Here is a 25,384-nt window from a genome sequence, read left to right on the forward strand (position 1 = left end):
AGCCCCCATTGGCTGTGAGCGGTTTCCTGGGCACAGCGCTTGTTACGGTACCGAGCGCAGGTTGCTGAGTGGCCGGGGTGGGGACGAACTCTGCGCTGATTGGCTGCCGGGATGGGCACGCTCTGCGCTGATTGGCTGACGCAGGGTTCGAACGCTCGTAACGGCCGCGCTCGGAGACCCGGATGGAGCGGGCGGGGCGGGAGCGGCGCTGCCCTCACGGCCCCTCAGTGCCCCCTCACGGCCCCTCAGTGCCCCCTCATGGCTCCTTCACTACCCCCTCACAGCCCCTCACGGCCCCTCAGTGCCCCCTCATGGCTCCTTCACTACCCCTCACGGCTCCTTCACTGCCCCCTCATGGCTCCTTCACTACCCCGTTACGGCCCCTCAGTGCCCCCTCATGGCTCCTTCACTACCCCCTCACGGCTCCTTCACTGCCCCCTCATGGCTCCTTCACTCCCCCCTCACGGTCCCCTCACGGCCCCGTGTCCAGCCGGCCTCCACACCAACCCCGGGCAACAGGAGAAAGCCGCTGTGGTCACTGCAAAAACATTAATGCTGCTAAATAAGTAAAAAAAAAGGTTATCGGTGCGCCTCTCTTGCATTGAGTTTCAGAATAATCAGTTCGTAGCAAACAGGAGCTGCCGGGAAAATACGAGTGGTCAAGGTGAAAATCAACCAGCTGACTCCACGGCAGCAGCCCTGAAATAAATTTATTATGCCAAATGCTTAAGGCGTCTTTTTATTTTTAATTTTCCACGGCACAGCCCCGAAATAAATTAATTATGCCGAATGTTTAAGACGTCCTTTTATTTTTAATTTTCCCTAATACTAAAGCTTACTGGTACAGAAAGGAATTCTTAAGGAGCTCAGTATCCTGGAATCTGATTTAGCACAATGTTTCACTGCAAATGTAAACTCCCAGTGTAAAACAATGAGAGATACATTTTCTATTTCTATACTGTTCTATTATCTGTCAAAATGAATTCTTAGATGGTCCAAATTTTTTTTATACAACAAATTTTTTTTCAGTTCAGGCGTTTTCATGACCGATCCAGCAGCTGTAAAAGCCCATTGACTTTTTATGATTTGGAAGAAAAAAAATAGGAAAAAGTATAGAAAATTATAACAGGTGTTGTTTATGTGGATATAGATTTGCTGATGAGGTTTACAGAAATTAGTACTATATTCCTGAGGAAAAGATTTCAGAGTAACAGCCTGGAAAACAAGGAGATCATTTCAATGTTGACACTTGGGTGGAATTATTACACAGTTATACAAGCCCTACAATTACTTTATTTCACATTGACTAATTTCAATGATAACTTACAGTCAAAATCCATCCTTGCCTGAGGTCCTTTTGTCACCTTCAAGTACCCACTTGGGCCATCATTTTGCAGTTCCAGGCCAGGCCAGCTTTCCCTGGATTTTCCACTGCACACTCTTAAAAAAGTCCTTTTCAGCCAGGTTTCCCCCACACCTGGAACCAGGGGCCAGGTTTCTCCTAGGTTTGTGACAAATTCTCCAGCACAGGAGTTAATGTTACTTGTTTCTGGAAAATATATTGGTGATTGCACATTAATTTTCACTTAATGTCAAGATATTAAAAAAAATAATAAAGTCTGTATAAAATGTGCTTGCAAAGACAGGAGAACCATATTTAATTAGATGGGGGATTAGGAGGTAATAAGAGTTAATAAGATGCATCACTTCTCAGTTAAAGGTTTAAAAAATAATATAATCAATAACCAAATGCATAAATAAATAGAGGTACAGTACATAAATAGAGGGTCCCTGTGCATTTGGGAGTGACTTGTATTAGCCATTTTTACAACATACTTGAAAATCCAGAATTACAAACTGATAAAGAATTTGGTTATTCTGGTGAACCTGGAGTCCCAGGAACAGAACATAGACAAATTTTAGGCATTAATCACTTAAAAAACATGGCTAAGTTGTTGGGTTTTTTAACCAAGTGCATTTATCCTCACTAAAGAATAGTACAGGACTGATGACAAAATAATTACTATTCTTCATATGTCTGACATTTAAACATCAAAGTGCTTTTCTTATAAAAGGCTCGGAAATAGAAACACCCATTATTTTGTGTTCTGTAAAATGTAACAATCTAGCATGCAGCTGAAACCTGTCCTTCCTCCCAGTTAAGAAGGCATCAGTAACCCAGGAATGTAACATTTATTTTATACTTAACTACTTTCTTCGAGCAGTGACACCCACAGGGAGAAAGTTTCAGGAGATTAAATCATTAAATAAATCCTGACACGACGCCTGCCCGAGAGCAGGAATCTCACAGCTGTGGAAAAAAGACAAGAAGGCCACACTGGAAAAGCTGATGGAACCCCAGGAGGCCCAGGGAGACCTTGGTCCCCTGTGTTGTCCCAGGAATTTTGGGTCCCAGGAATTTGGGGTCTCTTCCTCAGCTTCAGGGTGTGAGTTTACACAGGTAAACTGCCAGCCCCATGATGTCTTGTAAGCACCCTGGGGTTTCACTTTTACATTTTTTTAAACAAAGGGATCTTTCTCACACCACAGTGGTTTGTTGTTGGTTTGGGTTGTTTTGGTTTTTTTTTTTTTTTTTTCAATCAACTGACTTCTCTTAAGCAACTGGAAGACAACAGATTCCTCAAAGAGCCATTGATTCAGTTTAGCCAGCCGTTTTCAGAATATGAGGAAGGGGAGAGATTAACCACAGATGTATGTGGGGGGTCAGTGGGAGCATGAGAAACCTCAGAAAAATCCCATCCAACCTTTTTATCCCTACTTTGAGGAGATAAGTAGCTGGAGAGGAGCGAGGCTCAGTTTTGCCAGAGTTTGGGGACCAATGAGTTTTGTTGGAAGAGATGGGTACCAGTTATTTACACTCAGGATGCTGAGTGTGGGTTTGAGGGGCAGGAGCTTGGGAAAGCAAAGGAACGGGGTACACAAAGCAAGGCAGGCAGAGGAGCAGGGCACAAGGTGAAGGAGAAGGTGTGAGCACAAAATAATACAGAAAAATAAAAATCTGGAGGGGACTTACCCTCTGCTGCTTTCTCGGCAAAGCTTGTTTCGTCCCTTCTGTAGTCCACCCAAAAGGACTGTGAAAACCACAGAAAATCCATCTGCTGTTGTTACTAAAAAAGGTTAGAGATGCTCTTCTCGCTCATTCCAGAAACATTCTTCTGCAACCTTTAGAATCACTGAGGTCGTACTTCAGTTCCAGGAACGCTCGACTAAAAGCTGACCTTTTAGTTTGTAGAAACATATTTTTCTTATATTACGTTTTCATGTCAACTTTTAAAGGAAATTTGTGCTTCCCAGGACTCTTTTTATATTTCTATGTGACTTTTTAGTATTATGAATTAATTTTTAATTATTGTCAGTGTTAAGTTTGGTGCTCTTTTTTTTTTTTTTTTTTTTTTTTTTCTGCACTGGATTAATAATGTACGTGAATCTGCCACGGTGCACATCTGCTGCTGCTACAACCCTAAACATGAAAATCAAGGCCAGCTCTGACATGGCTTGGAGCAACTTGGTCTAGTGGAAGGTGTCCCTGTCCATGGCAGAGAGTTTGGAATGAGATGGTCTTTAAGGTCCTTGCAACCCAAACCATTCTGCGACCATGAAACTGGTGGGGTTTGGATGTTGCCAGGTCATCCCCCACAGAACCACTCAGCCTGAGGTGGGCAAAGCGTTTGAGAGTGGGTACAGGGGTCAAGTGTAGGCACGGGGTGCCAGCAGTGGGTACGGGGTGCCAGCAGTGGGTACGGGGTGTCAGCAGTGGGTACGAGGTGCCAGCAGCGCGTACGAGGTGCCAGCAGTGGGTATGAGGTGTCAGCAGTGGGTACGTGGTGCCAGAAGTGGGTACAGGGTGTCAGCAGTGGGTACGGGGTGTCAGCAGTGGGTACGGGGTGCCAGCAGTGGGTACGGGGTGTCAGCAGTGGGTACGGGGTGTCAGCAGTGGGTACGGGGTGCCAGCAGTGGGTACAGGGTGTCAGCACTGGGTACGGGGTGTCAGCAGCGGGTACGGGGTGCCAGCAGTGGGTACGGGGTGCCAGCAGTGGGTACGGGGTACCAGAAGTGGGTACGGGGTGCCAGCAGTGGGTACGGGGTGCCAGCAGTGGGTACAGGGTGTCAGCAGTGGGTATGGGTGTCAGCAGTGAGTACGGGGTGTCAGCAGTGGGTACGGGGTGCCAGCAGTGGGTACAGGGTGTCAGCAGTGGGTTCGGGGTGTCAGCAGTGGGTACGGGGTGCCAGCAGTGGGTACGGGGTGTCAGCAGTGGGTACAGGGTGCCAGCAGTGGGTACAGGGTGTCAGCAGTGGGTATGGGGTACCAGCAGTGGGTACGGGGTACCAGCAGTGGGTACAGGGTGTCAGCAGTGGGTATGGGGTGTCAGCAGTGGGTACAGGGTGTCAGCAGTGGGTACGGGGTACCAGCAGTGGGTACAGGGTGTCAGCAGTGGGTATGGGGTGTCAGCAGTGGGTACAAGGTGCCAGCAGTGGGTACGAGGTACCAGCAGTGGGTACGGGGTGCCAGCAGTGGGTACGGGGTGTCAGCAGTGGGTACGGGGTGCCAGCAGTGGGTACGGGGTGTCAGCAGTGGGTATGGGGTGTCAGCAGTGGGTACAGGGTGTCAGCAGTGGGTACAGGGTACCAGCAGTGGGTACGAGGTGCCAGCAGTGGGTACGGGGTACCAGCAGTGGGTACGAGGTGCCAGCAGTGGGTACGGGGTGCCAGCAGTGGGTACGGGGTGCCAGGAGGCACCACTGCAGATGTGGATGCCTTTGTTGGCCGAGAGCGCGATGGAGGAGCTCCATCATCCCGCTCCCCGTGTGCCCGCACAGCCCCGTCCCCGGGGCCCTCGGGCGGGTGCGATGCTCCGGGGCGGCGGTCGCCGAGCACGCCCGGCTGGGGGGCGGGCGGGCCCGGGCAGGGCGGCGCCGGGCGGGCCCTGGGCTCGGCTCCGGCCGGGCACACGGCCGGCGGGCCGGGAGGAAGCGCCGGGACTTCCTCCGGGGGAGGCCGGCCCGGGGGCGGTGCGCGCCCCGCGGGGAGCGCGGCGAGGCGGCCGCACACGGCGCGGAGGAGGCGATGCGGGCCGCCTGGCTGCTGCTGCCGGCGCTGGCCGCCCTGTCCGCCTACTACGTGTACCTGCCGCTGCCCGGCGCCGTGTCCGACCCCTGGAAGCTGATGCTGCTGGATGCCACCTTCCGGGCGGTGCAGCAGACGGTAAGGCGGCCCCGTTCCCCCGGCTCGGGAGGCGGGCGGACAGCCCCGCGGCGGCACCGGAGGCGGTCGGGAGCGCGGTAACGGTGCCGGGCCGGGGCATCCGCGCAGCGGGAGCGGCCCCGGCAGAGCCCGGTGCCCGGAGCTGCCTTGGGCTGGAGCCGAGCGGGGAGTGCCCGGCTCGGTGCCATCGCGTGTGCGGCGGGCCGGAGCTGCGGCCGGTCCCGCACGCAGGAGGAGAAGCGGGCTCGTGTCCCTCTGGAAGCGCTGGCTCCGCGGCGGCAGCGGCAGCGCCGCACGGGACAGCCCGGCTGCCAGCCCTGTCCGTCCGTCTGTCCGTCCGTCCGCTCGGAACCGCGGGCTGCCGGTCCCGTCCGCCCGTCTGTCCGTCCGTCCGCTCGGAACCGCCGGCTGCCAGCCCTGTCCGTCCGTCTGTCCGTCCGTCCGCTCGGAACCGCCGGCTGCAGCGCTGCCCGGGACTCCGGGCACAGCCTCGCCTAAAGAGAGCTCTCTGAACGCTAGCTTTTTGTCACAAAGCAGTTGTCACTTAATGATTTCTCCCTTATTTTCTGCCAGTGTTTTTATGCTGACGTGAAAGAGAACAGAGATGGCAAAATTTCTGATAATGGCTTTAGCTGTGAAGTTTGTTTTCTTCTCATAGGATCCAGTCTTTCACAAGGACTGATCAGTCATGGATAGAACGGATGTAAGGCACGGTGTATGTAAAAATTGAAAGTTGTTTCGATTTTTATTTCAGTTTACTGAATTGTTTTGGAATGTGCAAAAGCTTGTACTTTGAGTAGATGATGATCCCTTCAAAAAGGGATTAAATGAATTAGTGGACAAGAGGGCTCATAAATGGACTAGGTGGGAATTACCTGCTACGTTCCTAATGCAGTAATGGTGGGTAGTGGGTGGAGGACAGTGGATCACACACAGTGTCCAAACTTGTATATTCTACCTGAATAGCTTCTCTGGTTGTCACCTTTGGAGGCAGAGGCTGGGACTAAATGGATCACTTATCTGATCCCCTGGGACACCTTAGGTCCAATTGTATAGCTGTATCAAAGCATGCCTCTAGGATGAAATGATAAAATCTATTCACTGTACAGATAAAACCTAGTCACTTGTATGTCCTCCTGTATGATAGGAAAATTATGCAATAGCTTAAATTCTGGAGTAAAATCTATGGCGTGACATTCACTTGCTTCATGTTTTTAACTCAAGTGACTAAACTGTAGGTACTCAGCTTGCCCAAATTCATTGATAAGTAGGGACAGAAGGGCCATGATGCCTGCACAGCATGCTGCCTGCAAAACAATGTCACGGTTTGTCCACGAACACCTGAATCAAGGCCAGAACCCTGGCTCAAGGAGACCTAACTTTAGGAAATGGTATGTCTGTGGCTATATATATGTACATTGCTGCTGCCTCAGCTACACAACCAGTTTATTTATGTGATGTGTTGGATTGTGGATGGATTCTGGTGCCTCTAGCTTGGAGGCTGAGGAATATATCTTTTGAGATATTCTAGAGGTCATAATCCCAGGAGGAGCTGGCAGGACAAAGCCTGGTGGGTGCCAGCTGGAGCAGGCTGGTGGCAGGGCTGAGGTGCTGACACCTGCCCCACTCTCTGGGACAGGGAAGACTTTGTTGGGGGAGAGTGGCCATTTCTTAGTTCTTTACATCTCTGGCCTTAGAAATAAAAATTTCAATAGTGAGAAAAACTACTAAGCAATTAACAGTTCCTGTAATATCACTTGCAAACCAAAGGGATGAGTGAGTTTTACCCAGAAGCATGAAGGAGGTGAGTAGTTAGAGGTGCCCCAGTCACACAACAGGTGAGCCTTGGGACATTGGATTCTGGAGAGAAAGAGAAGAGAAGGTGCTTTCCAAGTGTTCAGAAGTCTTTCTAACACTGAGGCAGCACAGTCAGGAATAAAGGACTGTCATTAGGAGGGAACTCTTGTGAATCAAGGGTAGGATTGTAAAAGTTACGCTTGCATATTTACTTTGTTTGGCAGCTTTTGGGTATATATATATATATATATATATATATATAATATATATATATATATATATATATATATATATATATATATAATAAAGTGTATGTCCTTTTCCAGAGGTCAGCTTCCTCTTTCTTTGTCTATCAGCTATTTCAAGGCCAAATAGTTTAACGTTTCTCTCAGTGAGATTGTTGAACTTTCACCCACTTCTGAATGTGTTTCAGCTTGCTGTTTATTACTTTGCTTTATAGGTCTGATAACTGACAGAAATACCTTTCTAATTTTAAAATCTCTGAAATATATTTTTTCCTCACAAACTTCACGTAAATCAAATAAATTAATTGTCTTTTGCTTATTTTGAAATTCATTTGTCAAGACTCTGATGATTAAGTGTGACTATTTCTTGTTAGGGACAATGTGTTTGTTTGCTCAGTGCATTAATAATCACTGTGAATAAAACACAGTAGGGCTGTCACTGGGTTCCAGCGTACTAATGATAAGGTTTTTACATTTGCATGTAGAGTTTTGTCCCAGGCAGCTATAAATTTCTTTACAAGCTTGGGACTGAGTCAGTGTCCTGGCTCAGTGTGAGACTCCAACAAACGTTCAAGTATAATCAGGTGGTTTAAAATGTGTGTAATGTTTATAGGGCAGTTTATTTAAGTAGGTTTCAAAACATACTACAGAAGGGAACTTCTGCAAGGGAACTGATACTGCTAAAGTATCAGTTTAAGTCTTAAATTGGGGGCAAACAGAGGTAGGAAGAGCTGGAGTGCTTCTCTGAGGTCACAAAAGTTCCAGTGAAGGAGCTGAAAATTGAGATGACTTTTCAGAGCCTTGTTCCTATGCCCTCTCTAATGCCCTGCAGTGCTTTGGAAAGAAAATGGAGAAACTGAAACTTTAATGATACTAATGAATTGATATGAAGATGCTTACCTAAGAAAAGGTAATTTGCCCATCACTTGTCTTAAAATGGGGCATGGTAACATTTTTACGTAAAACTGATATAACATAATTTGAGGTTAGAAATTAAAAACTTGTGTATATATATAGGCACATCAGAACTCAGCTTCAATGAAAGTTAATTACGGGATTGAGCTATAGATTTAACCATAGTAACTTTTTCAGTTGGTGTCTATTTAGAAGTGTCTAAAGCAATACTTTGTAATTCTGCTGTAACAGCAGCATTGATAACAGGCATTTTTCACTTCTTCCTCTAACCACTCTCCCTTAGAGGAGGAAAGAGAGCAGCACATGTTTATTCAAGTCCTTTGAAATAAGTTATTTTTGAACACCTGTGTCAAGACACTTGCTATTCTGGTGCATAGCAAGGAAGGAGGGATTTTTTTGGAATTGGGACAACTGTTAGCAAAGGTTTGGAAGGATAAATGGGTTGGCACAGAGGCCGTCAGATGTAAATGGAAGAAAGCAGGCAGCTGTACGTGGCAGAAAACTTCTCATCAGCCAAGTGTTTCCTTTGTACTTCTCTACTAACTACTAGAATAAAATCACCTATGGGATATCAACATTCAGGAGTAAAGAAAATAGTGTTAGTTCTTTCTAACATTTTAATTTCTCTCTACCACATATTTTCAGAGTGTGTGACTTCTGGACACATGAAAGTCATAGTTGTAGGCAGTGAAGTAAGTTGTTGATGTGTTTGGATGCAAGAACAGTCTTAGAATTGATGTACAGTAAAACAGGTTTCTAGTTAGGGCAGGTGGGTCTCACAGCACTGGCACCCGAGCAGAAACTGAACCACACTGTAAGTCATGCTTGCAGGAACAGGTAACTTAGGTTGCTATAATAGCAGATCATCATGGTTGAATAGGTATGTGCACAAAACCTTACACTACAATGTAATCTAGATTTTGCTTCTAATTAGTAAACTGAAAAAAAGTCTTCCTGGTTTCTTTTTAGTTCTAAAGGAATTTCATAAAACTAAGAGCATTTGTCTTTGCAAACTTTCTTATCTAATGTCACTAAAAAGACATGTTCTTTATTGGGTAACAAGACACTTGCATTGAGAAATCTTTTTGTAAAATCACCCTTAAACAGGGTAAATTGCCCAAGATGCACAGAAAACAGTATGTTGCACACACAGCTAAATGTGGAAATAATGCTGTTTGTTTTTCACTAATCTGTTACTGACTATAGACATTATGTTGGCATTTTGGCCTCTAATGTTTATAGAAGTGTCCTTTTCAAAGCAATGCCAGAACTGCCTGTAGTGTTTGTGTCTTTTAAGGTAGGAAGTTGAGTTTTAGACAGTTCAGCATCATAACTCAGTTGAGTCATGAGGGAGATTTGGCTGGGTCCCAAGTAGTGTTGGATGTGAAAAGAGCCTTAGCTGTTTGCCCGGTTCCTGATCGCCCCAAAACCCGAAAGGTCCGTGCAGGACCTTGGCTCTGCCCGGCTGGGAGGGCGCTGGGGGCAGCAGCTGCTGCCTTTGTGTGCTCTGGTGCCACCTGACCTGTCGCAATAATTCCATGGTAAAGGGCAAAACCAGGCTTAGCCCAGGAAGTCGCCTGAGGACAGAGAGCCCCGATGTGCTGAGCAGCGTTAGAGGTTACTGGACATCTGCAGCAAAAACTTTTGGGTTACTTTTTTGCAATAGAGAATGCATGACGAGTATGGAATTCACGTCCTTCAGGGATGTGAGTTTCCTAATAAAGTTATCAGCTGAGGGACCAATAGAAGAATCCATGCAGTTTAGGGACAGATATTGGTGGTTAAAGGTGAAGTAATGGTGCCTCACTGGTGCAGTACTTTGTTCATTCTGCCCTGACTCCTTTCTTCATTTACTGAAAAATTTCTCCTACATCAGTTAAATCTTTCAGTACCTGGCACCCTATATCAAAGAGTTTATCAGAAGGAAAGTGTCAGTCTTTAACAGCTTAGTCCCTTGGGAGTGTCTGCATAGTCCTTTCCTTAAAATCTCAGTCATGGGAATGTCCTGGCAAAAGAAAAGGAGATTTTGCTGTAGTGCAAAACTTGCAGCTGTGACCTAGAGTGAGCAATGTGCTATGCCTGTAGCTGGCACGGCACTTCTGGGCCAGTTGCCCACAGGCTTTTCATTTTTATACTATCTCCTCTTTCTTTCCTGTAGTCTCTTACTTCCCCCTTTTCCTTATGCTTTTTCTTTCTGCTAGCTTTTAGTATTACACCACTCTCTGCTCCCTTTTCACCAGAGAACCTCTCCTCTCCTCTCCTCTCCTCTCCTCTCCTCTCCTCTCCTCTCCTCTCCTCTCCTCTCCTCTCCTCTCCTCTCCTCTCTCCTCTCCTCTCCTCTCCTCTCCTCTCCTCTCCTCTCCTCTCCTCTCCTCTCCTCTCCTCTCCTCTCCTCTCCTCTCCTCTCCTCTCCTCTCCTCTCCTCTCCTCTCCTCTCCTCTCCTCTCCTCTCCTCTCCTCTCCTCTCCTCTCCTCTCCTCTCCTCTCCTCTCCTCTCCTCTCCTCTCCTCTCCTCTCCTCTCCTCTCCTCTCCTCTCCTCTCCTCTCCTCTCCTCTCCTCTCCTCTCCTCTCCTCTCCTCTCCTCTCCTCTCCTCTCCTCTCCTCTCCTCTCCTCTCCTCTCCTCTCCTCTCCTCTCCTCTCCTCTCCTCTCCTCTCCTCTCCTCTCCTCTCCTCTCCTCTCCTCTCCTCTCCTCTCCTCTCCTCTCCTCTCCTCTCCTCTCCTCTCCTCTCCTCTCCTCTCCTCTCCTCTCCTCTCCTCTCCTCTCCTCTCCTCTCCTCTCCTCTCCTCTCCTCTCCTCTCCTCTCCTCTCCTCTCCTCTCCTCTCCTCTCCTCTCCTCTCCTCTCCTCTCCTCTCCTCTCCTCTCCTCTCCTCTCCTCTCCTCTCCTCTCCTCTCCTCTCCTCTCCTCTCCTCTCCTCTCCTCTCCTCTCCTCTCCTCTCCTCTCCTCTCCTCTCCTCTCCTCTCCTCTCCTCTCCTCTCCTCTCCTCTCCTCTCCTCTCCTCTCCTCTCCTCTCCTCTCCTCTCCTCTCCTCTCCTCTCCTCTCCTCTCCTCTCCTCTCCTCTCCTCTCCTCTCCTCTCCTCTCCTCTCCTCTCCTCTCCTCTCCCACATATAATCCCCAAATATATTGAAGTGTTACATTTGATAACCTGCAGCAGCCCTGCAGGTTGTAACTGTGGTAAAAACCACAGCTACCAGCAAAGATCAAACCCATTCTTGCTCACATGAGCTGAGCAATTCCACTTTTATCCTGGATTTGAGCTGCTGCCCAAAGAGCTGGTCCCATCCTTTCTCCCACTCCTCTTTCCTGCCTTGGAGTATCAGTAAGGTGGTGACATGACTGAAGTTTAGTGTTTCTCTGGCTCTGCTGGGTTTGTATTTAACTGGTGCAGCAGGATCGTGCTCTGAGGCTTCCAGGGGCACCACAAGAAAGGTGCCAGGGAAGAACGGGCATCAGCATGGGCAGGGCTGTCCTTGGAGCAGCAGTGCACTCCTAGAGGAGAGTTGGCCAACCACATCTTCTGCCAGGAGTATTAGGACAGACTGCTAAGATATGATAGATTTTTTTTTTTTTTTTAATATTTAGAGAGAGGAAAGGACAAAATTTATTTGTGAGAACTTTGGACAAGACTGGCTCTTTGCCAGCAAAAAGTGCAATCCTGATGCCTTGTAAATAACAAGCCAATAGGCTGATTAGTCAGATTGACTGACAAAGAATCTATCTGATAAATACTGGGCAAAAAACTGCCCATGCCTGATAAATAATTAGGACTGTTGCCTTTGTGTGCTGATGTAGAAAACATCTCTCCCAGGTTTATGGATTCTTGGAAAGAGTGGTCTGTTCTAGGAGAAATGGGCATGAAAGTCCATGGTAGGCTGCAGATTGCCAGGGTGCTCTGTGGCTTGAAGAATGGGGCAAAACAGTTCTTGGGAAATACCACTAACTAGCCTTGAAAACAAAAACATTCCGGATTCCAGGGAACATGTGGTAATCTTGTCTTCAGAGAATGCAAACTAAAGTGGGAGAAAGCAAAAACAAGATGTCTATTGCAGCACAGTCAGGCTAAATAAAATCTACAAAAACATTCTTTTCTTGAGCAGTATTTCTGAGAGTGCTCCCCAGGTACCTCCTCTGGGAACTTCCATAGGGCACAGAGAGGATCAGACCTTCATGTGGTTACATCAGTGGCAGCCAAAAAAGTTGTGTGCCAGATTATTAATAGATGTAGTGCTCTTCAGATTTCAAACTACTCCTGGGGTTTCCTGTGGGAATTTTAAGTAACGGTGGGAGAAAAACATGGGCTGAAACTCAGAGATACAAACAGCCTTGCGAATTCAGCATTTCTTCCTGCCAGGTGGATATTTTGTGTTTCTTCTCCCAGAGAAAAGACTTGCAGTATGAAGAAATTATATCCCATCCAAAAAGCACCAAACATTTTAAAATTTGGATTCCTACTAAGCCATCTCAGCAGGGTGATGTTACCACAAGTTAAAGCAAGAAAAGAAAGTAATTTTTTTAAATTCTTGTTTTGGAAGGATTCCTCTCCCAGGAGAGTTTGTACAGATTAAATTGGGAATTATCTGTTCTTCACCAGGTGACTGTGGTTAGACCAGTACCTGGGTGACCCTGCTCACTCTGTGTGAGCATCTTGAATTCTTTGTAGCAGGTTGCACTGCACTAGTGGGACTAGCAGAATTCACACTGTAAATGTGGGTGTGTGTAGAAAAGCCCTATACAACAGGACACCTTTTGTTCCAAGTATTTGCTACCTGAACATAAAATAAAAGATCTCAGCTGACAGCCTTCCTAGTGGTAGTGTTCCTACAGGTATATGTTAAATATATGCCTTAATTTTGCCTCCCAGCTCCATTGCCTTGGTGAGAAAGTTGTACAAAAGGCCTTGCAGGTTGCCCATTTTCTGAGCTACAGGGGAAAGACCTCCACTACTTTTCCTTTTAAATGGTCAGTCTGGACACTGCAGTCCCTGTGGTCCTTTGGCTGCCCTTTTGCCACCCCTGGTGCACCATGCAGGGCATGGGAACAGGTATGCAGTACAAATAGTGAGTAGGTCATGTGTGGGGAGCAGGTCATGACTATTTCAAAGTGGAGGAGTGCCTTGAATTCCAGTCGTGGTTACTGAGAGAAACAGGTTTCTAATTGAGTTAGGGCAAAATTTTAAAATAAACATGAAAATAAAAGTCCTGGATAGCTAAAGGGGATAAAATCTGTCCCCTTCTACCATAAGGAGGCAAAAGGATCAGCTCATTCTTCACTTTCATAGTGTTTTAATCACATAAAAAGGTAACACTCTGGAGTCTCTGGGGTTGGAAAAAAGTGTCAGCCTACTGTTGTTCTTGACTAGCGTTTCAGATCCTTCCCAGTTCAGCAGATAAACACGGGACAAACCAAAAAACACCATTATATTCCTTCAAGACTATTCCTGTTTCCAAATTTCTTTGCAGTCCTTGGGAACTTTTCTTAATTTGGAAGTAGAAAAACTTAGGCTTTGCAGTGGAACAAGAGAAATCATCTGCATTTTTAAACTTTTCTACCAAAAAACATCGCCTGTGTAGTATTGCCCTCTGCTGGCACCAGTCTGAGGAGCTTCATAAGTCCCCTAGTGGAACATGAGGGCTGTCCCCTTCCAAGGCATCTTTTAAAGGATCCAAGTGCTCGTCCATGGTCGTGATCCACAAAGTGCTCATGGTTTAATTTTATTTTTCCACAGAAAATCTTCTATGGGCAGCGTTTTGTTTTAATAGAGCTTTAAAAACATTAGAGGTTCATAATAAAATTTCATTTTGCAGTGAATATTGTAAGAATCACGTAGGACCTGCCCTTTGAAGGCAGCTGTATTGCACATCAGTGTGGTAGCATGTGATATGCTCTGAAGTAACAGAAATTTCTTTTCTTCTTTTCCCCCCACTAGTGTCACCTGATTCACTCTCTGAGACTCAGCCACCACTTGACAGTTCTGAATTATTTGATTTGCACCTTTGACAAGCTGAAGTCTGTCTCCTCTGAAGACATTAAAATCACGGATGCTGTTTTTGATGGCGTGGAAGTGAGAGTGTTTGAACCTCCTTCCAAGGGAGATGAAGACCTCAAGCGCAGCGTTGTTTACATCCACGGAGGGGGCTGGGCCTTGGCAAGTGCAAGTAGGTGTCTGCCAGCAATTAAAAAGAATTCAAGTCTGCTTTTCTCCTAGCAGGAAAAGCCAAAAACTCTTTTTCCTACCAGGAATGGTAATTTTGCTAAGATGTACCTGAATTCAGTAGTGACTGTCTCCACTCTGGTGGATCAAGTCTGAGGAGAGAGGGAGAAAAATATCATGGCCACACAGCAGAAGTGCATATCTTGTGATATATGTGAGCTGTAAAAGGACCAAAAGGTTAATTTTGTTACATCTTGAAAGGCAAAAATAGCTTATTGATTAAATTTCTGTGATGCTGATGGGCTGCTTGGGCCAGTCCCTCACTTTCTGAGGTCATGTGCAAAAGTCAGTTCTTGGTGGTCAGGTTCCAGTGGCTACATATGAGAAAATTATGTGGGTTTGCCCCATTTTCAGAGAATAATTAGCAGAAGACTGAGCTGATCTACACTGCATTCAACAGCCTTGCTAATGTCTGGTTCTTAAATAGCACCTACCTGGGAATACACATGGCTGAGCACAGACAGGAGGAGTGTGTGGGAAACAGGTAGAGGTTGGTTCTTCTTCGGGTTGTTCCTTAAGGACTACAGCCACCACTAGCATAATTACCTGGAAGTTTAATGCTGTTTACTCCATTAACTTGGAAACCACAAACATGATCAGGGGAAGTGAGGTACAGCTATAGGCAGTGATAAGGTAACCTCTTATTCCTTCCACATTGTACAGGAGGAAAACAGCCTAGGGAGAGAAAGGGCTTGTGGCTCCTGTGGCTGCTCGGAGATCCAGATCTGAGAATTCTTCTCCCTTTTCCTTCTCCATTGTTCCTATGACATCCTGAAGTCCATACAGCCCTGATTCTACAGCTTCCTCTAGAGCAGAAGAGCATCAGTGGATTTTTACAAAATGATACAAAACACAGCCTGTACTGATTGCATTTGGACTCTGGATGTACAAGTCATTTAGACCATGATTTGAGTGAGATTTAGGTTCCTAAATAACTTTCAAATGTGGCCTTCACATGCCTTTGGAAATTCCAGTCTCCTTGTCCTGTAGCAGTTAAACATTTTACTCCTTTTCCTACAGAGGAATTGTGCTTTGAGATGGATTTTCTTAGACCTGCTTAAAGGATATTTGTTAACCTCCTGCCTGCATCATTTGTTCTGTAATAGTTTGCATATGACTCTTGTGCAAAAGTTGATATTAAATTGCTGCACTTTGTCAGGATGTTTATAGCTTGGCTTTATCAGATGTATCCCTGAGTCCAAGGTGCAGAAGTTAATGACACAATTGATACAACTAAATATTAATTTCTAAGACTGAATACTTTAGAAAATGTTTCGTGTCTTAGTATATTTTATAGTACTGGGAACCAACGATTAAGTAACTGGAAAGGAACAAAATTAAAGATAATCAGTCCTCTGCTAAATAGGATAGCTGTGATTAATCCTCCCTTAAATGAGTAGCTCAGCTGACATTAATAGGGCAACTCATTTGAGTTAAAGCAATGCATGCTATAATAAAATGAACCACAGGCAGTGACTCATACAGCAGTAACCCTCTCTGGATGTAAATGCACCCGAACCACTGGGTGCCTTAGCTTTTGGCCAACTGAGGAGAAAAATGTGATAGGTGGGTGAAATAACATGTCTGAAGTGACCAAGAAGCAGATGAGGAAAGGCATTAGACTGCAGGATTCTGAAATTCTGATGAATTACGTTCTTTCTGCTGTGGTATGGATTTGCACTTGAGCAGTTGTGGGCTGATGTCATTTATCACCTACTTTACTTATATCTGTGAGATTGCTGTATGTTTTCTGAGAAGGCTGAATGACAGCTTTGTGACTATTGACTCACATGTCACTAACACCATGTCCTTCCCTACCAGGAACAAGCCTTTACAACAATCTCTGCAGAATCATGGCTGAATCTCTGAACGCTGTTGTTGTCTCTGTTGAGTGAGTAATCTAAAACTGATCAAGTAGTTTTAAGGTATTATAAATATGTAACATAGTTCTCTTAGCTTATTCTTGGCTAGTGGCTTCTCTATAAGGCTGTAATTTGGACAATAATTTTCTGTACCAGCCTGATACCTTTATCCTTTTAAAATTAAAACAAATTGGAGTGGTATCAGAAATTCATTTGGTTTTCTAATTATTTTAGAATACACTGTGAGGTCTGGCAGTTCCCTGCTGTTCTTGCAATCTCCCACTGTTCCAGTCCTCTCTTTTAAGTCCTGTGCTTCCCTGAAGAGCAGAAGACTGCCAGACAACAGAGAAGCAGGGCTGCTTTTTTAACGTGCTGAACAATTCCAAGACAAACAAACCTCTTGATTAGCTAAATACATTACCTAGATGACTCCAACTTGATTGGTACTGTTCCCATCTTTATTGTCAACTTCAATATTTTCTTTTTTAAACCCAAACACTTGATAAAATTACTCAAGTTTCCCACCTGCAGTTCATTACATGCTCAAGCTTTGGGATCTAATTGCAACTTAATTATATGGAGTTGATGTTACTCATTTAATGCTTATTATAGTGTACTTTAAAAGGTTGGAGGTGTTGGTTTATTTTTTTTTACTGTTTTGGTATTTATTATTAGAAGCAAGGAAAACTACAAAAGCAGCTGTTGGTTATTCCAGGCAAGCAGCAATCACAATATTGAAAAGTTCCTTATTATTCATTTTATGATTTATGCTGATCTCATTCTGTCTATTGCTCTGAGTTACTATTACGTCTTCTTAATCATTACATCCTTCAATCAAGGGGTGTGTATTCAATTAGGCAAGTCTAATTGGATTCTTCATTGGTCTAATTGCACATCTAACTTTCACAATCTAGGCACAGTTTACTGTTACACTGTTTTGCAAGGAGCTCCCAAAGGACACTCTCATATTCCTGTATATACAAGATAAAGATTGCTTTCTGACAGCAGGTCACAACTGGAGTTTGAAAGTTGTAACCTTAAGTTTAAAATTTATTCTGCATATGGAACTTCTTTAGCTTACAGAGATGTTTTGAGCCAGAGAACTGAATTTTGGTTGGCTAGGCTCTACTGAGAGAGTGTAAAATCTGTAGTCTAAAAAAACTGAAAACTTTGTTTTCTACCATGAGGCCCAGTAACGATTCTTGGATGTGAAATTATTCGATAAATACAAACAGATTTCTCCTGCACTGTTATTAGGAAGCCGAGAAAGCCTCATGTGTGGGATTCAGCTGCTGGCTCTTCCTGGCAAGCTGTTTGCTCTCTGTGCCTGCCCAATGGGTGTATTTCTGCTCCTCTCCTTGACAGAGGAAAGGAATTATTGTATTCTGTTGCATTGGAGAAATCAGCATTACTTAATTTCTTGGCTATTGTTCATTTCATGGCCCAGATGGATAGCAAGGTTTATTCTCTCCTGACATCAGTAAAAATTTGGGAAGCAGAAGTGCTTAGGTGTTTGGCTCAGCCAAACAGGAGCGTGTTGGGCGTGTATGATTTACTCACCCTTGTACTTGTTAAGGTGGGAATTTGGATCAAAACCAGGCAGGGTGTAATGCCTCTCTTGCCAAGGGTGTGAATGAAATGATTAAAATCCTCCACTGGGAAATTCTAGCAAAGTGCTGCACCATTTTCTGCTATCTTGGTATTATTCACAGCTAGTAGGCTCATTTTAATTTTTCCAAATTAAAACATTAATTATAGCACTAAGTCTTACATACTTATTACACACCTCCTACTTCTTCTGTACTATTTATCCTAATGAAATACTTACTTGCAGTAAGAGTTATCTGATATCACCTGTAAATCCTAAAGGAGTGCTACAATAACACCAGTACAATAAAGCAGAGGTAAGAATTGTTTCTCATCCCTTTCCTTTTGCAGTTACAGGCTGGTGCCCGAGGTGTGGTTCCCCGAGCAGTACCACGATGCTCTTCGTGCAACAAAGCATTTCCTGCAGCCTGATGTCTTAGCTGAGTATTCAGTGGACCCCAGTCGAATTGCAATCTCTGGGGACAGCGCAGGAGGGAATTTGGCAGCTGCTGTGTGCCAGCAGGTAACACCCACTGAATGTTCTGTATTGCACTACAGCAGTCCAGCCCAGAGAGGCTGGCAGGGTCTTTGTACTGCACCATCACAAGGTGATGTGCCACGCCTGAAAACAGAATGGTGGAAAGTCACAATCTGCTCATTTTTCTTCAGTAAAGTGACTCATTCACTATATGAATCTCATAAATTGTGATGTGTTCTTACAGTCACAAGTTGTTATGGACCAGAGTTGAAGAGCAAGTAGCTAAATTACTTTTTTTTTACCTATTTTGCTGGTGAACTCCTCCTTTTCCAAGTAGGCATAATTTCTTAATATGGTTGCCTATTTTTAGATAATCATCTCAGGAAATATGGTTTTATTTCTTTAAAATACAAATGAAGGACAAAATATACAGTAAATGGTGCTTAATTCTTCTGTTAAATTGTCCTCCTCTAGCATTTTGCAATTTTAAGGACATTTCTTTTGTGTATCTGCAGTTTAAATGTAATCTGAGTTTGATCTAGTAAAGAGTTTAAAGGAGACCGGAGGCAAGTAATATTCTTCATGGTTGAATGAAATATTATTATTACTAACTTATTCCTATTTCCATAACCATTAGTGATAAGAAAGCAGATACCATGTCCAGACAACTAATTATCATGACAACCTTGCAATATTGAATTAGGGTGGAAAAATTAATAAGAGACAATTACAAAAAAAACTTCGATTTTGAGGACTGATAAACATGATAGTACCACGTTTTCGAAAGAGCATTCCTAATTTAATTTCCTGATGCATAATTCTTTTTAAACCAGATGAGACACGATAGGGCACTGCATATCTTCTGTAGCAGATGAAACAAAGAGTTTTCTGACTCTTCCAGTAAAGGCAATCGGGAGCACCAAATTTGTAATTGAGAGACTCAGATCAAATGCAGGTCAAGGCAGACACAGGGAGGTGCACAGGTGAACCTTTGCTAGAAGAAATTGTGGATGCCAGCAATCTGCATTGGCTGAAAAAAAACAGTTAGATCAATTCATGGAAGAAAAATCCATGGAAAGCTCTTAAAAGCAAGAGTAGCTCCTTTGATTCAGGAAATCCTGCTGTTGCCACCTGTTCAGCTGGGCACTGTGTTAGAGAAATGCCACTTTACACATAGTTTTTCTTCTTACTGCCTTCAATAAACTGATGTCACTGATTTCTGTTGGGAGCAGGATGCTGGATCTGCCTGAATGGCCACCTTATGAGAGGAGAAAAAGATCAGGCTGTAAATACCTCAGACAAAACAGCCACATTACCTGTAGAAGAGCAGAATTCACTCTAAAACTGTCCAATGAATGTTTGCTTTTCTAAAGTACCACATTGATACGCGTATTTATCTTAACGCCGTCCTGTGTTTTTCGCACAGCTTAGCAAAGATGAGGATTTGCCTGTCAGACCGAAACTGCAAGCCTTGATTTATCCAGTCCTCCAGGCCTTTGACTTCAACACACCTTCCTACCAGCAGAACATGAACATGCCCGTGCTCCCTCGCTACGTCATGATCAGCTACTGGATCGACTACATCAACGGCAACTACGACTTGGCTCGCGAGCTGCTCATCAACAACCACACCGCGCTCAACGTGGGCCCGGCGCTCTCCTTCCGCACGCGCCTCAACTGGACGTCCCTGCTGCCTCCCTCCTTCAAGAAGAACTACAAGCCCGTGGTGCAGACCACGGGTTCGGCAGCCATCGTGGAGCAGCTGCCGGCGCTGCTGGACGTGCGGGCGGCGCCGCTGCTGGCGGACGACGCCACGCTGGCGCGGCAGCCGCGCACCTACATGCTGATCTGCGAGAACGACGTGCTGCGCGACGACGGCGCCATGTACGCCGCGCGCCTGGAGCGCGCCGGAGTGCCCGTCACCCTCGACCGCTTCCACGACTGCTTCCACGGCTGCATGATCTTCACCATGTGGCCCACGGATTTCTCGGCCGGCGTGCAGACCAGGAACAGCTACATCAAGTGGCTGGATGAGAACCTGTGATGGAAGGGTGGGGGTGTGGCTGCAGTGTCTGTTCTGGTGGAAGAGCAAACAATCAAAAAGTGCACTTTGCTGAATTCTGACTTCACTGTTCCGCTGCAGACCGCTACCTGCAGCGTTTTCTAGCTCCATTGGCGTTGCCCAGTAAAGAATTTTCAGAAGTATTTTTTCAAATCAATCTTTTTTCCACTTTCTCCCAGATGTCTTTTGCCAAACATATAAATGTGTTGAGCAGGGAGATCAGGATTCTTGCAGGATTCTTACCTGGCTGCAGCTTTCAAGCTTTGACTCTTAATTAGGTAGAAAGGCCCTGGCTTTGAAGTGATGGTAGATATATCCCAACATCAACATCTACTTCTGAATATGTAAAAAACATGAGCTTGTTTACAACAGTCACAGTGAGAAGCCCGGGCAGCAGGGCCATGAATTTGAATGACAAGCATGGGTTTAGGTGTTGGCTTTTAGCCTTAGACAAACAGCTCATTTAAATTTTTAAAAATATTTTTTGAAAAAGCTCTTCTAGACAGTGAAAACAATGCTAGATGAGTCTCTTAGCCAAGCCTGTTATTCAGCTTTGGAATTTGGTCTTTACCACCTTTTAATACATATATTTTAAAAAGGTAAAGGACTAAATATATTTTCAATTAGAAGTATGATAGCATACACAAAAATAGGTAAGATTAAATATTATGTGTAGCAGCAGAATCCAGGTTTCCTGTGTGAGTGACCTTCAAAGCTGACTACTTATTTGGCTAAAGGATGTGACTTCACCTGTGTCTAAAGCCTCAGTTGTATGACCTCCTTACAGAAAATACTGATCTTACTACAAATAGTCTGCTGTGTGGTTTGCACTAATATTTGTAATTAACAGTAGAAGTTTTTGTTCATTGACTTTTCTTTTGTGTTTGTAGTTTTTATTGTATTTCCTGCTTCGTGAAAGGAGGAAAGCAAGCGAATACAAGTGGGCTCCAGTCTATACAGAAGATTTAATGCTGAGCTTTGCAGCTGAGCTTTGTCTCTCTTGTAGACTGCTCTAGGTAAGGTGATCTCACTACTGGGCAGCAAATCTCTGCAGTTTGAGCCAGTCTGTAGAGTTCAGACAGTCAGGACAGGGGGGAGAAACCACTTTGTGATTGTCTATTGCCCAGGCTGCTCACAGCTTGCAGAAATGAAGGTGGTGTCAAAAGCCCATAGGCACAGAGGAGAGAGTGGGAGATTAAATTCATCCTCAGCTTTACCACAGACTTCCTGTGGGTCCCCAGGAGAGGAAGGTCATCTCATTACACCCCACTTCTGCAAGGGAGGCAGTAATTTCCTACCTCACAATGGAGCTGTGAAGCTGAAATCTCAGGCATGGGTGAAGCACACAGATGTGAATGGGACTGCAGGCACTCAGCAGCTCCCGTGGCTTTTGACTTTCCATCCTTTTCCAAGAGCTGGCTCAGAGCAGCCTGTCCTACTTCAGGGATGCTGCTGGGCATGGGTCCTGCTGAGCAGTTTGCTCCCCTCTTCTGGTTCCTGTCAGGAACCCTAAGGTGAGGCTTCTTAACCTTTGGAGATCATGACAAAGGCAATTTCATTAAATCATTCCTTATAGCAGGAGGCTGAAAAGTTCTTCAAAACCCCCCCCATCAGGTTCTGGTAGATCAAACTGCCTTCTGACATTTAAAATAAATACAGAGCCTATCACTGGGATTTAAATTAAATAGGAGAATGGCTTTGCTGAATCACTGCTTCCTGGAAACACCAGGTTGTTAACGTGGTTGTGTGCATTAAGAAAAACCATTAATGAGACAAGGCCTGGATGTCAGCTCAGTCATGCAGGCCAAAACTCATTCCCAGCATGATTCACATGGAGATCACAAGGCAAAGCTTTTTCAACAGTGGCCCAGATTCTCCTTCCATTTAGCATTTCCAAGGACTTGGTGGAATTAGAGCAACCAAGTGACAATCTGAATCAGAATAAATTTTGATCAAGAAACCAGATTAACACTGCAGAGGAATTCAAACTTTTTATCTGGATTTAAACCCTTTCCTCCTTTCCCCCATAAACACAACTTCATAGATTGTATGCTTTAAACAGACAGCAACCAAAGTAGTATCCATTCAAAAGACATGTTCCTAATCTGCCCCAGAGTCCTTTCCCTTTATATGGAGACAGCTACGTTTACCTGACCTTAAACTATGAGTAAAACAGTAAAAAAAACAATCACTATACTGAGTTATAACAACAGGCTTCTTCTTGTATTTCCTGCTTAAAGAGTAAACCCATGTCAGAAAAAATACAATTTATATCTACTTACTGTCATTAGTATAATACGTAGATATGCTATGATTATATATCATAGTCTAACTGTGGTACTGGAAGAAAATGGTTAATATTCCTAAAAATCTTAAAATAATTAGTTTTCCTGAGAGCTTTCTGCAAAGCTTTAGCATTTGTTTATAGCTAAGTTATAAATACCTGTTATGAATTTAAAATATAATTGCTGCTGTTTTTTTTTTAACTGAAATGAAAGGGAGAGCTGGAATATATATATATATATATATACATATATTCATGGAGTCAGCTGTAAATTTCCTTCATGCACTGAAGCACACTGAAGTCTTGGCACAAGAAATAAGTTTATAACTGGAGTGAATGTGTTTACGAAGCTGTCAGCAGCCTGGTGCAATGGCTGAGATCTCAGCACCACGTGGATGTGATGCACACTATTAACTACTTCTGTCAAAGCATCTGGACTACTTTGATCTTGCAGCCATGTGGTTTAATACCTGAGAGCTGCAGAGATACCTGAGGGATCCTACAAGATGGGGACAAAAGAGGTCTGAGTTCCAGCTCTGAAAAGACAAGGCACTGATCAAATTCAATGCAAACCTTGACCTGAGTGTGAGTCCCAGCCCAGCTTTCCTCCTCCTGTGCTTTGGTCTCCTTTGCACGCAGTCCCCATGCCCCAAATTGAAATTTTAGGATTTTTTCCAGCTGTGTTGCTACAAGCTCCTAGGAACTGACTCAGGGTTACAGAAAGCAGATGCCTGGTAGCAAGGGATTAAGATTAATCCATGTTACAACACCTGGGTTTGTTCCTGTGTTTTTGTACATCCCCAGGTGTTTCCTTGGGTGCATCTTGCACCTTCATCCCTTGGTTATTTCACAAGGCACGATGTAGGATCAGAGCAAGTGTTTGTAGCAATATTTCACCTGTGCATGGTAGAGCCTTATCAGAGAAGACTTGTAATAAATTTGTTTTCTTATCATGATCTTGGCTTTTATAGGTAGCTTTTCTTCTCCTTCTACAATTAGACTCTGTCCCTAGATAGAGATAAAGATATTGCAAAAATATCTTGTTCCTGAAGGCTATTGAAGCATTCAGATGACAGCTTAAAAAAAAAAAAAAGGCAAAATCAACTTGTGTAACAGAATCTATAGTCATTCTTATCCTGCTTTCATAGACCTGAGAACTATATTAGTGAGTTCCTCAGTATTTTGGCTAATATTTGCAGTAATAGATGGAGATTTTGTCTCTCTAGCTGAGGACCTCTTAAAGGATGGGTGTTCAACATTTCTGGAAGCCCAGACCTCTTTCAAGAGGTTTCATGAAGCATAAAAATCACAAATAAGTTGAATTTCCTAATCTTCATCTAAGTAATTTCAGAACTGCATTCCCAGTCAAAGCAGGAAGACCATTGTGAGTTTTAACACTTACAAAGTAAATAGAATTACTTCATCTTTAAAACATTATTTTGTAGTATTTGGGCCTCTGTATTTTTTGATCTCTTACCAAACTGTAGTAGAAACTTTTCAAAATAAAAATATTGGAAGCAAGTAAACTTGAGTTAAACTTTTTAAGGTGCTATGATCTGTAACAATGATATTGTTAAAAAAAAAAAATCTAAAACCAGCTGGTTTAATTTTCTCGTATTTATGATGTTCAAAAGCCCAACATAAAATATACTTGATGTGAATGCATTCAATACCTTATGCATGAGTGGTTTTTGCTTTTTGTCCCAGAGCAGAGGAAATATTTGTAAGATCTCATTATCAAGTGTAATTTGAAATGTGCTATCAAAATGAAGAACAAATAAATAAAGTGAAATATACCTGTGACTTATTTTATTTTTCCCAGGACCACTGGTTTTGTATTTCTGAACATTTCCAGTCTGATTTTTGATTGTTTTCCAGGTAGGAGATTTCTGTGTGTCTATGGGCTGTGAGGGTCACCTCCTTGTACTTCATTTCTGCCAAATGCTTAATGGTGACCACTTCTGGTGCTGAAGAGTGGACAAACCTGCACTGCTGCTGTTGTTCTTTTTCAAGATAAACAGCAGAACTCACATTCTCCATTCTGATATACAAACAGATTTTTATGTGTCTATAGGTTATGTATATGTTTGATATTTGGTTTAGTCAGCAGAAGTCCAGGTTCCTTTTTTGTTCCTGTCTGCCTTCCTTTCACATTCTTTTTTTCTGACCTGTAACCCATTTTCTGTGCACGTTCTCTCATTTATGGATCATAGCAGCATTGCTTTTGAAATATCCTAATGTGGGGGGGTTTCCCATTTTGTCCAGCAGGCTCCTGTGCCTTTCACAGAATAGGAAGCTTTTCTCCTGCTAAAAAAAAAAAAAAAAAAAAGGTGGGGAAAGATGCTTCAAAGGATTTACAACCCTATTTTTTAAGCCAGCAAGAGTCATACTCCTTGCATGAAATTGAATGCATTAAAAACAGTCTGGGCCACATAAAACATTTTTTCCCAGCAATGTTTTCTCAGATATCATAAAACATCTGACTGTGCAGGGCTTGGCAAGGCAGGGCAGTGCTTCCCTCAGCTGAGTGAGGCTGTGACCACATCCCCTGCCTGGCTGGTGCTGGGGCTGTGCCTGACCCAGGTGTGCCTGACACAGCTGGATCCCAAAATCCTTCTGCATCCCACCTGCCTGGGTTCTGCTCCTTGCCTCACACTTAGAAAACTCTTTGGAGCTGGACCATATTTTATTTTGTTCCTCCTCAGGGGAGACAC

The 25,384-nt window shown here is 44.2% G+C and overlaps 1 protein-coding gene across 1 annotated transcript; it reads left to right on the forward strand.

Moving 5' to 3' along the window:
* The first annotated feature begins 4,909 nt into the window (after positions 1 to 4,909).
* On the forward strand, positions 4,910 to 24,466 carry NCEH1 (neutral cholesterol ester hydrolase 1). Its single transcript, XM_002197770.6, has 5 exons — positions 4,910 to 5,223; positions 14,113 to 14,341; positions 16,219 to 16,288; positions 18,198 to 18,369; positions 19,751 to 24,466. The coding sequence occupies exons 1-5, from the start codon at positions 5,086 to 5,088 to the stop codon at positions 20,366 to 20,368; spliced, it is 1,227 nt and encodes a 408-aa protein (XP_002197806.5). The 5' UTR covers positions 4,910 to 5,085; the 3' UTR covers positions 20,369 to 24,466.
* The last annotated feature ends 918 nt before the right edge of the window (positions 24,467 to 25,384 follow it).

This window comes from Taeniopygia guttata, chromosome 9 (genome assembly GCF_048771995.1).
Source record: "Taeniopygia guttata chromosome 9, bTaeGut7.mat, whole genome shotgun sequence".
Lineage (NCBI taxonomy): Eukaryota > Metazoa > Chordata > Aves > Passeriformes > Estrildidae > Taeniopygia > Taeniopygia guttata.